This window comes from Palaemon carinicauda, chromosome 29 (assembly GCF_036898095.1).
Source record: "Palaemon carinicauda isolate YSFRI2023 chromosome 29, ASM3689809v2, whole genome shotgun sequence".
NCBI lineage: Eukaryota > Metazoa > Arthropoda > Malacostraca > Decapoda > Palaemonidae > Palaemon > Palaemon carinicauda.
Window position 1 is genome coordinate 95,230,005 of NC_090753.1, and position 13,595 is coordinate 95,243,599.

A 13,595-nucleotide genomic window follows, 5' to 3' on the forward strand; every position below is an offset into this window, starting at 1 on the left:
GCAAGGCTTTTCAGTGGGGTCCCTTAGCCTTCAACCTAGTCGGCCTTAGGGATAGTACTCGGCGTCAGTGACCTTCGATGACGGGATGCCAGATAACTTATAATCAATCAATCAATCAATGAGGGATAATACAGCGCTGCCTGGAGATCATAATGATTGTGCGCAAAGTGTATGCAAACAAATACATTAGTGCATAAATTTATTTCACCAAAATAAATAACATAAGTGCTTTTAGTATTTTACAAAATTTTATCATTCATATGAGTTTTTAATAATACCAACACTGTAACATTTCCTTAGGTAACATTCATAACAAAATATGTTTGCCTTAATTTATTAATAAGTATACATTTAAGAAAGAAGTTTCATAACTTCAAAATCAGATTACGGGATAAGGTTAATAATATAATCCATTAAATTTCAGAGAAATCAAAAGCATTTAAATTTGTTGCCTATTAATGAGAAAGAACATTTACCTCTAATCTCCTAAAGTACAGATTCGTCATCATTTTGGCCTAAAAGCTACGAGAGAATCGATAGAAGTTGCACAGCCCATAATATCAAACATATCTATTCTACTTTTAAAGCTCATTTTGGGTTTACATAATTAATGAAAAGACGATCAACTCGTCAGTTGCCACTGAAGCCTGAAAAGCAAACATTCAGTTGTGAAGAACTTTGTTTGGAACAGACACTGAATAGTAAAGAAATAACAAACAGAGGTTAAGGCCAAGTTAATTAGTCCTTAAAAGGGATTTTGACGTAGGAAAAATCTATTTTTGGGTGAGATAGCCATGTCGTCCTGATGGAAGTTCCCTCCAGCAACTTTCTACAGTATAATATTTCTGCGATTGATATTATAAGAGAATTACCATCAGGTATCACGGGGTTCTAACCTCCGGAACGACTATCCTAAGATATCGTGTATAATCAGGGACGTATCCTAGGATAACCATAGGTATCTGCACCCCGGATAGGCCTTTCCCAGTCTAATCCTCTGAGGGTAAGGATAAGTGAGGAGCCGTTACATATCCTATCACCTTTCGGTGCTCCCATACGACCCTGCTGCTTGATAATTAAAATATGAAACAATTCTAGATACAGATAGATCATCAAAAAATACAAATCTAGATGCAGAATTGTCTTCTAAAAACAAAAAAACTATGACAACATACTCAGAATGGTATTGTAAAATAGAAAGTATCAGGCTTTTCAATAAATATAAAGTCCCGTAAAGATAAAGCGAACTTAAAAATCAGATCTTTAGTCACCTACAATAGGTTGGCTTAAATTAATACAACACGGATAGATTGTATCTAATACATAGAAAATGCTAGAGGTTTCAATTGCATAAATATACAACTAATTTCTTCCCTATAGAAGTTCTTGTATAATGTAAAGGCAGTTTCCTTTAAACAAAAAATTTTCGCAAATTCAGCATAAAGTGAGGATTGAATTCCAATCGATGTATTACTTTACTACTGCATCTAACTTGTATCAAATGGTTTTAATGTTGAACAGGCTGACTTAAATCCCTTTGTATGAGTTATATATGGAAGTTCTGTATTAAGGTTACTGTTCTTGAAATATTCTATTTTAATTGTTCATTACTTTTCTTGCAATTTATCTATTTCCTTATCTCCTTTCCTCACTGGGTTATTTTTCCATTTTGGAGCCCTTGGGCTTATAGCATCCTGCTGAGCAAACTAGGATTGTATAGTCAATTCTTTTTAGTGAGGCAGATTTACACCGACTCGCAGTGGTGCCCTTTTAGCTCGGAAAAGTTTCCTGATCACTGATTGGTTGGACAAGATAATTCTAACCAATTAGAGAGCAGGAAACATTTCCAAGCTAAAAGGGCACCGCTGCGAGTTAGTGCAAATGCGCCTCCTCATTAAAATAATTTAGTATAGTTTAGCTAGTAATCATAATATTATAACCTTTACCAAAACTTTTTTTTTATGAGAATCATTATAAGCAACTCCCATTCCTCTGGTAGTAAAGGACATGCCTTGTTAACAATGATACAAACTTCAATTTGGTAAAAACAAAATTCAACATGATAAAGGAAAATTTTACCTGAGCTCACCTTTATCCTAATCTACTCATTATCTAGCACGAGAACTTTACCTACAATGTATGAAGGCTGAAATTTCCTGTGGTAAAACAAAGCAAATCTTTCTCTTATTAAGGACATAACTATACTTATCCTTTATAAATCGTGATTACTAATTTACTAACCTATTAACAATTATCAAAATTGATCTCAATTTTATCTAGACATGACTGAACATAGTCATTGCTTCCATAAAACTAAAACCACCTTATTTGAATACTTAAGATTATATTAATTTCAGCCGGGCATGACTAAATAAGGCAATAAGAAAAATGTTTCAAGACATTTTTACATTTTTAGGTTGAACTTATATCTATATGCTTAATGTATGATTAAGTAAGTAATGTACACTATAAGAAACAAAGAAAAAACATTGTAACCAACTTTAACCTAAACAAAAATTAAGGTAAAAGTTTAAAGCACATACATTTCACAATGCATAAACAAGAATAATTTTAAGTTTCAAATACCTGTATAGCTTTTGTAATGGAGAAATACTTAGTTCATTACTGTATGCATACACAGACTTGGTTGACAGACCATACAAACACAACGGCTAATGACGGGAGATACCGAGGACCAGGGTTAATCACATAAATTAAGGTATATCGAAACGTTTTATATCCAACAATAAAACCTCTCTCAACAATCCAGCTACAACAACCATCACATTCTCTGTAACAATAAAATACTCTACACAAGTGTGTGTATTACCTCCTTAACTATATTTTCCATAAAACTAAATTCCTTCGTACCTCAAACAATCAAAAACCCATCTCTCCTCTGCAATTAGGAATAGCAGGCAGGACGCTAATTATCACTTTTATTTTATTGTTATCCTAAAGCACTAAAGCAATGAAACTGCTTTCTACTTTCAAGCATAGAGTAAATTGTCTTTTTGCACAGCATTTAACAATGGACTCTATTAAAGTAGAGAGAAACCTGAATTTTGACCCACCAAGATTTACTATGTTCTAACTAGCACACAGTCAGCATTCTGATTTCTTGGGCTGGCATTAATGCTAGGAATAAAAAAAAAAAATTTACTCTTATGGCAACCCAAACTTGATATTACTTTATTCAATATCCTTTCATCTATAAAAGGGATTTTGGCGTAGGAAAAATCTATTTTTGGGCGAGATAGCCATGTCGTCCTGATGAAAGTTCCCTCCAGCAACTTTATACAGTATAATATTTCTGCGATTGATATTATAAGAGAATTACCGTCAGGTATCACGGGGTTCTAACCCCCGGAACGACTATCCGAAGATACCGTGTATAATCAGGGACGTATCCTAAGATAACCGTAGGTAACTGCACCCCGAATAGACCTTTCCCAGTTTAATCCTCTAAGGGGAAGGATAAGTGTAGAGCCGTTATCATTAATGTTATGGTAATTCAACACCACTGACTTTTAATACATTGCTCATAGGGATGTCACACAGGTTTGTTATGTCAATAAGTAGATACAATACCTTATATCAAGTGTTGAATAGCCTTCCCTTAACATTAAGGAAGGTGAACACCATTACTTCTATTTTATCTAAAATACCAAAACTCGTGAAAAAAACATTTGATAGGTAAAATTTCTAAGCTTTCATGTAACCATGTTTTGATTATTAATTATTTTCAACAGTAAAGTTACAAAATTTCATATGCAGAACTCAGCCCATCAAAATAGTTTTTTTGGAACAAAAACATATTTTCTTACATTAGAGAAAACCATGAAATATAATCAACAATATAAAGTAAAAGTATTTTCACTCTTCATTTATCAGACGACTATAGTTAATTTTTTTTAGTGAGGCAGATTTGCACCGACTTGCAGGGGTGCCCATTTAGCTCAGAAAAGTTTCATAATAGCTGATTGGTCGGAACTATTTTTGCCCGAATACTTCCGACCAATCAGCCATCAGGAAACTTTTCCGAGCTAAAAGGACACCCCTGGGAGTCAATGCAAATCTGCCTCACTAAAAAAAATTGACAATAGGTGTAAAATGTAATGGCGATAACAAAACCAGAGAGCATATATCTCATGGTAAGCCCTCATGAATAAACCTACCAAAATTGTATGGTTAGAGATAAGGTGTTTCCTTTTTAAGAAAAGTAGAATTCTAATGACCACTCAATCTCGGGTTCTCATATGATATTCCACATGAAAAATTACAGTTCCTTATATTAGTAAGCATTGGATTATAAAATCCTTTCATAAAAACCAGTTCTTGATGATGATAAAAATCTGTTAAGAAAATTTTAATACAAAAGCTATTATACCACAAAAACAAAATGTTACTATCCCCAGGATAGTTATTAAAATGTGAATAATGAAAAGTTTAAATGAGGTGGTCTGAATGAACTATCCCAATACATTGAAAAAAATCTCTAGAGAGCAAAAAATCGTGAAAGTCGCACAAGCCACCTTAATCTGTCACAAATCTAACTTGATGAAGCTCTGAAATGACTATTTCTGTCAGCTATAACATTATTAATGAATAATTCCAGAAGCTACAATTTAAAAAAGATATTCTAAAGAGAATATTTAATACTGTGAAAAGTTGATAAAGTGAACATATTTCCTTATAACAACAGCAGACACTTACGAAAATAAAAATAAAAATATTTTCTCTCGGTAAAATACTAGACACCATCCCATTGCAAACTTGATCTGTCTTCACGAAACTAAATCCTATAAGGAAAAACCGATGCACTTTTTTTTTTTTCTGGTTATACTTCTGACACTGTTTTGGCCAAGGAATCAAATGTAATACCATTTCCAAATCAGTTATATACAAAACTGAAGGACCTTAGTCAAGTAACAAAAGGAATGAGATTTCAGAAAAGTAAATTATGGACTTGAAAACTCTTCCAACCATTATATGTTTAAACTTCTCACGACTATATAATGTATACAAAACCTGTTTCTGTGAGCTCCGCTTGCACCACAAACCTTGCAAAGTAGAGAGGAATCATCACTATGTTCTGGCATTCACTTTAATATTTAGCGTGTTTCCATACCTATCTACGGCTCAGACTGAGGACAACGTGAAATATGCATTCAAATTCCAAATTCACTTGCAATGCTAGGCAGTCAGTGGTTATGAGAATGGCATGCAAGCAAAAGCTCTTAATTATTCAACATACAGGCCTTACATTCTATGTACAAAACACTACTTGTTTTTTTTTTTATCATGAGATGTAAAAGAAAACCTACATTTACATTCACAAAGGGACATTTTGCCTTTTCCAGACATTTAATGGACCAAATACAACTAATTGGTTAGTGTATTGTAAACCTGAAAGTTATGGAGCCGGACAAAATATGGACAGAATTTCGCAATTGAGAGTTCCACTTCCATTGTGAATTCTGACATTGGAGCAATTTTTTTGGATTTTTCTTTTGTCAAGTACATAACTGAGATTTTTCATGGTTGAGTAAAAACCTACAACTCTTCCATTCCAATATAATCAAGAGGCTTTTTCTCTTGAATATAATTTGTCCCTACAAACCATAAGCTTCCCATCCTGCAATTTTACAGGCACAACAAAAAAAAATCTATAACAAAGAATATCCAATTTTGTCAAGTTATTCCTCGAACAGTAATCGCATTTAATGAACAAACACTTTCTATTGAAATATTCATCTCCTAAAGAATGCATGAATTATTGTTCAACAGACTAATGACTGCATTTCAAACCAGTGCAATTTAAGCAATATAATAGTTTCAGCAAAGTGATAATAGCAGTTTGCAAAGATGCCTTGGTAATATTACCCATTTTTCAAGAGTAGAATTTTTGTTTAAGCATATAATAGTGTAGTTAAATAACTATTTAATGTAAAGTCCAGCAAAATGGATCAGGGAATACAAGAAATTCTGATTTTAATTGGAAACCAAATTATTTCTAGAATCAAACCACTTATTGTAATATATCAATGTAACATTTGTATAAGTCAGGAAATAGAAAAGAAAATACAAAGAATTCAATGTTACTGCTCACGGTCGGTTTTAAAGCCTGCAGATTATAAAAATCAAGTATGTGAAAGGTCCTTATAAATGTGGTACTGATGTATTTTTTTCTATTATCAGACACGTAGAGAAGAAAGGTCCCCTTTCTTTCATTTGTTTGATGTCAGCTACCCCCCAAAATTAGGGGAAGTGCCTTGGTATATGTATGTATCAGACAGGTAATTTATCTTTCGATATAATACCATTAAAAAATTACCGTATTTCCCATGTCATAAGACGCAATTTTTTCCTTGAAAATTGACTCCTTACAAATCACCCTGCGTCTTAACACCAAGATAAAGTTGTATAGAGTTTGAAAACCCTCAGACACCCCAGTAATGACATACAAACACTCACACACACCAGAAAAAAAATATAAGCTTATTATCATTCATATGTAATAAATAAATCTATTTTGATACTGAACTTTCTTCAGTAAATGAAGGTAGTAAGATATTTGTTGTTATTTTGGTGAACAGCTGGAGACTCACCAACACCACCTACACGCAAATGTACCAACTAATGGTATACAAGCAGACGACGCTAGATAGCATAAGTAGTGTATGTAGTATTTACGTATTTTCTCATATTTTACTGATCTGTTGTAAAAAAAGCAATATTTTGGCAATGACTTTGTTGCATGGGTTTCAAAATAATAGAGATAGTTGTTGCTGAAATAAACATCTCACTGCAAGTTGAGTGCAATATTACCAAGTTAGCTATAAACCAACCAGACCTGAAGTCACACAAACGGCAGAAAAAGTATACCACCTGGTGAAATCTCTTAGAGAATTCTTTATTTGATCAATAATGAATTTTGTATGAAAATGTGTACATTAGGCATTTGGGAAATATTAATGGAATTTTACTTCCCTACCAAAATTAGATCAGGAACATTTAGCAATACTGTTTTCATAAAAACAAACACTTTAAAACATTGTTACGATGGTAGCAACTATGACTGGTTTAGTGGTTTTCATGTGAATATATAATAAAATTAATATTAACTAATACATTTCATAACACAAACAAAATGTTAAAATTACTCTAGACAAAAAATCACTAGCATTGTCAACTAGAATTTACTGATATAATAGGTTGTAAAATCTTCAACTTCCTTTTTTTCCTGAAAATTGCCTAGCTAAATATAGGGTGATTCTTATGACACAGGGAAATACAGTACTTTGAAAACATTTCATTACATTGACATGATTTTTTTCCAGAAATTCTACTTCTTAAATCATAAAGATTTTTTTCTTTATTTCTTATAAAGAAACCTCTAACTTTATCTCACCTTCCTTTACACAGATTTAATGAAGTTGATAAATGATAAATAATTTTAAATAGTTTAATAAACTTAAATTTCCATTTTCTTCCTGAATTTTAATGAAAAAATTTTCCTAGCAAAACCTCACTGTATTTGCAAATGTTGCCTTCAAGATATTTCTCAGGGTTCTATGAGTAATTTCTAACGTTACCAAGTTTTTTTTTTTAATTTAAATAAATTCATATGTCAGATTCCAATGATATAAAGTTATGCTACACTATTCTCAGATATTGAGATTCCAAAGAAAAAAAATACTCCATCGACAGAAAAATAAAAAAAATAAAAATTACGTATTTTGTGCTTGTGAAACCCTTACTCGTGATGCTAAACTTATCTTCAGGCTTTCTTGAATTTAGCATCCTAAAATTTCCATGAATTATAGACTCAATTACTCTATTGATAAAATATTTCTTCAATCTTAAGATGTTTTTTTTTTTTTTATCCATTTCGTAAAATATGGTTAATGTTACAATATACTGTACACTCAAGTACTTAAAATAAAACAAAACAAAAAATAAGAAAATAAGAGGGCGACTCTTAATCTCATTTTTTTTGGACAGTTAATGTAATTAACAATCACCTCTTAATCTCATTTTTTTAGACAGTTGATGTAATTAACAATCACTGCTGCAGTTACCAACATGTTTTTTAAATGTATTTATTCCCATACTAAAGCAAAATTGATTTTCTCTCTATTCACTGGGGGCTATGACTGACTGTCTAAGAGTCCCCGTTTGGAAATATGGTCCGGTCCAATGTGTGTGGGGGGGGGGGGGTTTTATTCACTGCAAGTAATTAACCATTCTGCATTAAACAACATTCAAAATTTAAATTTTCTAACCCAAACAGATTTCTTCCGCTGAGAAACAAAAGGGTCACTATAAAGTACAAAAACATACAAACTGAAAAAAACAATTAAACGGCAGGTAACACGCTAAGAGCTGCGGTAGGTTTGCTGTTGATTCTGGTCGTTGTTTCTATTTTCATCTATCACATATGTCACTGTAAGACCTGAAAGATGAGAGGTTGTTACATAATGAAGGCAGTCTCTCTTGGAGGTAATCAAACAGAAAATACATAAATCGAGTAATAGTGAAAAACGTTTCATATATACAATTGCATGCACCATTTTCATATTTATAATCCATCCTTAATAATAATTCCTTCCACTTTTTTTTATTATTCAACAAAGCTGTTAAAACTTTATGTGACAGTAGGGAAAGTTCATTGTTCATTAAAGGGTTTTAATCAATAATCTTTGTTTTTAAGGTTTTCTTCCTCCATGACTTATTCAATAAAAATAAATATGTACTCCACAACAGTTGAGCATTATGAAGCAATTATTCAGAGCAAGACTGTAATTTTCAATAATAATTAAAACATTAAAGATGATAGCCCAATTATCCAAGACATTACTTGCACCACACTCAGTAGCCCAGAATGCACCTGGTTGATAAACTTTATGGTATGAAATGCTGTCCAGATATGCATCTGCTTCGTCAACTTGCAAAGGAGGCCACGAAGCCATGCCCCCTCGCTTATTAACGTAGGCTATGGTGGTGGTTTGGTTTTGTTGCTCAATAACTACCAAATACCTTGTCACATGTTCTTGGAATGTATGCAAGAGCTATAAATGCCGCTTGTATTCCAAAAACGTTGATTACTTGACGATTCTCTTCTGACCACACTTCAGCAAGGATCTTTGATGCATCTGAAAAGAGGTGCATGTCCAGAGATGGTGAGCCTAGTGGGACTCCTCTGGTGTGATTTTCCTTGTATAGCTACCTGGCTAGATTGTTGCAAGCCTCCTACCCCAATAAGACAGGAGGGTTGGGTGAGCCGTGAAGACTGACCAATGAAAATTGAGCTTCTTCAGCAAGGGGAGGTGGCCAAGAATACTGCTACCATTGAGCTAGGAGTAGTCTTGGACAGGAATGATTGCACTACTTTCTTGAGCTTGATGATAGGATCGTCTGACAGAAAGATTCTCGGAGCTGTCATGTTTATCTGCATGCCCGAGTAATTCAATCTCTGCTTGGGTATGAGATTCAACTTCTCCCAGTTTATCACAATTCCTAGATCGTGACAAAGAATCAAGGTCTATCTCGAGATCAGATTCAGCCAATCACTGAGATGCATCAATAGATGCATTATGAATGTCCAGTGCAGGTACCAGAGAGAACACAGGAATGAACACCCGAGGAGCAGTACAGTCCGATCACAGATTCTTGAGCTGGTACACCGCAGATAGAAAAGTGGAGGTTCCTCCAAGGGGACTGATGAATGGGTACTTGAAAGTATACATCCTTCTGATCAACTGAAATTACAAAGTCCCCTTCTTTGATGGAAATCAGCAGAGGCTGTACTGGTTTCATCCTGAACTTGTTCAGTGGAGAGAGCTCGAAGGCTGGTCTTCAGCTCCCAGTTAATTTTTCCATCAGGAAGTCAATTGGGAATGGAAGTAAAGTTTTTAGGTTATATAAGGGTTCTAAACCAAAACATCCAGGTCTGGAGATGAAGAGATTGAAGTTAAAATCAGTTGTGATGAACTATCTCCTCTAGAGATAAAATGTAGCTGAACAACTAGCATTACTTGGCCTGCAGTGACACTGCTTAATGAAGTATCCTGATGACATACTTTGATGATTTTTCAGTTTTCTGTGGGATTGGACCTACCAGCACTTAATTAGTCTCCATATCTATCCTGAGATCCTGTTTTATTAACTGATCACACGAGTAAGTCATAGAGACTGGCAAAGCTGAAAGATGAGGTTGAGGTGATGGAAAAGTCTCAAAATGAAGATAGTACTTTTGGCCAGTCGTTGGAACTTCTAGGTCAAATGCCATGACCAAGTTACCGCTGGTGTATATGACAAAGGAGCTGGTTCAGGATGCTGAGATCAATGATTAGCACAACCTTTACACCACCTAGTAACAAAAATTTATCTTCCTCTCTATTTTTCTTAAGTTTCGAGTTCCTGTGAATTTATGTATACATGCAACAGGCTAATTAAATGTAATAGGTTGGAATTGAAGTGATTAATTTATATTCTTAATGACATTGTAATTAAACATACAACATAAATACACAATACTGGTAGTATTTTGATAATCATTTCAAAGGAAAAAAGTCATCAAAGTGAAGTACGGCAGAAAATCCAAAGACAACAAGAGACAGTTAAGGACATACATTGTACTTTGTATCATAATGTCTAAATAAAATATACTGTATATACTAATAATATAGAAGAATCACTTTATTTTTGATAATGGAAAGAAGTACAGGCATATGAATATTAGTTCTACAGTTACAAAATGTATTATAATGAAAGAAGCAGACAAAATATAACATGCAGCAGCAACATACTCAAGATAGGTATTTGTCTCATATACATAAGGAATAACAATTATGGTAATCACCCATGGTACTCTGTAAGTTTTATTCTCTCAAGTATAAACAGAGCATTAATGTTTACACTTGTGAAGGGACACTATAATTACCTAAACTAAATCTAATTGTTAATACTGTAGTTTTAAGTTTCCAAATACAGTAAAACCCTGGTCTGCAAGCAAATGTTCCTAATCAAATATTTATCAAACGGCAAGTGAAATTTTCTTGCCGTTCCGACAAGTACAGCAATAACCTGATGATCACGCGATTGGCAACTGCCCACTCAATCTGTGTTTATGCTCCACTTGCCGAGCAGTACTCTATGAAGTGTGACTATGTGTGCGTATATTCATAAAGCAATTTTTTGCTTTGTTGTTAATTTATAGTGAGTACAATTCATTAGTATTTTGTGACAGTGGCCCTCAAGATGATAAAGGAAAGCAGCAAGAAAGAAATGATTTTCGCGGACCTGAAAAAAAAAAAAAAAATCATCGAGGAGCTGATGGAATTGCATAGGAAGAAGCAGCAAAAGATTGCGGAGGATATCTCATCTGACAAGGGGCCAAATCTCTCAAATCTAGTGAAATTCAGATTTTAAAAATTTGGGAAACTGCAAATTTGTTTTTAATCTGTCATCCAGATAAGGCTTTGGCAGGGCCAACAGCTGATTCTAATTAACAACGATGCAACTTTATTTTCATGGCATTCTAAAGAAAGTAGCAAAACAGGTATTTCTAGATGGATTCCTTATCAAAGGCAATTGCAAGAGTGGGAAAAATAAAGTTTCAAATATCCACTGTAAATTTTGTGGTTCTCTTAGTGACTGTAAATTTGTTTAAGAGATATAACTCCTGATATTGTACCATTAGTTTTCATAGTGGGAGATTCTCTCCCTCACACCACCACAACTCTCCTCAATGGTAAAGTTCGGATGAATTTGTAACTATTGTTAGGTATTCATTATTTCTGATGTTAGGAGTAATAATTTGTTGGATAAGTACCATTACATAAATCTTGATTTACTTAATAATTGTATTTAAGGGCATATGGAATACATTGAGGGAATTTCTTTTATTCCTTATAAGAAAAATCGTTTTAAGATACGAGCATGTTGAGCTGCAAGCATGTCCCCAGAATGAATGAAACTTGTACTGTATACCAAGGCTTTACTGTACTCTATCCCAAGACAAACTACAAGGGTTACTTGACAACAATGAGCGCTATCTACTTAAAATTACCTGTCTCCACATTTGGCAATCATGTGATGGTGGGAGTCCTGAAAATAGAAAGTGCTTGAATAAAACTAATAAAGACATCTAAATATGTAAAACTTATGCCACTGTAAATATAAGATGAGACAATATCTACTATATATATATATATATAATTTGCCTTAATGTCAGTTAGTCTCCAGTAGAGAGGATAATTACGTACATATAAATATTTAGACAGCTTCTCAGGTATAAAAAACAAGGGTCTAATATCAACTATCTCTATAAGATTCCAAACTCTCCCGGAAATTTTCCACATACCATCTACATGATAACAGCTGAACCTATCATTTGTTGTGACCTGACCCAAAACTCATAATCTCTATCCTACTTTATTTTATTATTAACATAATACTAATATGTGGTCTTGTTAAGATAAATTGGGCATATTCTTCTTCTGTTAATTTACCATTCACCCATTATGTTTTCAAGTTTGTTGACAGCATGTTATTTTTCCTTGTAATGTTCCAACCACTTCCTTTTTCCCAACTGGATTTCATTGAATTTATTAAAGGTCGTACATTTGAGCTTACCAATGAATTATACATTGTATACCCTTGCCACATCTTCCACTTACTAGAACACTGAAGCTGGGTCACCTAGTTGCAAGGCTTTCCACTAGATGGCACCAGGTCCCCAATTTGTTGAATGTGGTGTTCTAGAGTTATAGTTTATTACCTAGCCATCCCTAAAATTTTACCTAGTGGTCTTCTAACACTTAAAACTCAAATTAATTGCAGTTATACCTAGTCAAGAATTCTATTCTGAACTATGCGGTCTGTCATTTTTTTTCCTAGGAGACTGAATGATGCATTGAGTAAAAAAAAAAAACTTTTTTTGGAAACCACTATTTCCATTCCTCTACTATGCATATTAAAACTCGCTCTCCAACTTGCATGCGAGTAAATATCTCTTCATCTGACCGATAAATCCTAGCCACTTTTAGAAAGCAAACAAACCAAGTAATGCAAATCAACACGAAATTACATTAGCAATACTGATCCTCAACTTACAAACCTTTGGAGATACAAACACAAATCCAAGTGAAATATCAGATATTGTATCAAAAGTTTGTACTGTATACTGTAATAAGATAAAGAAATATAATAAAACAATAATATATTATTTAATACGGTAGGCAAACAACATTTGGAATAACCTGATATTTCTTTCATATGAAATGGGACTACTTGTTGACTTTCGTAGCTCGAAACTGTACGCATGGAGAGTCATGTTAGGCCTACCCTACGCCAAAGTTTATAAAGATTCAACTTAGAAGAAACAGCTTCTTGGAAGCTATTAAGTTTGTAAGTTGAAGACCTGTGCAGTACCTGTACAAACTGTACAGTACCAGTACAAACTGTACAGTACCTGTACAAACTGTACAGTACCTGTACAAACTGTACAGTACCTGTACAAACTATACAGTACCTGTACAAACTGTACAGTTCAATTTCTAGCCCTACATGAAGATCAAAACTTTGTT

General features: G+C 33.6%; 1 protein-coding gene across 5 annotated transcripts in view; it reads right to left on the reverse strand.

Annotated features, from left to right (window-relative positions):
• Positions 1-3,701: 3,701 nt before the first annotated feature.
• The window catches only part of LOC137622378 (transmembrane protein 245-like), a 151,632-nt gene continuing 141,738 nt past the window's right edge, over positions 3,702-13,595 (reverse strand). For 4 of the 5 annotated variants that reach the window (XR_011040446.1, XR_011040445.1, XR_011040444.1 and 1 more), the window contains 2 exons: positions 12,077-12,114; positions 3,702-8,458 (listed from right to left, as the gene is read on the reverse strand). Coding sequence is in view for 2 of the 5 variants with exons in the window: in XM_068352985.1 (XP_068209086.1) it covers positions 12,096-12,114 (19 nt within the window). In the remaining 3 variants the exon portion in view is untranslated. The remainder of the gene's footprint in view (positions 8,459-12,076; positions 12,115-13,595) is intronic. The other variant, XM_068352984.1, reaches the window with a different exon arrangement.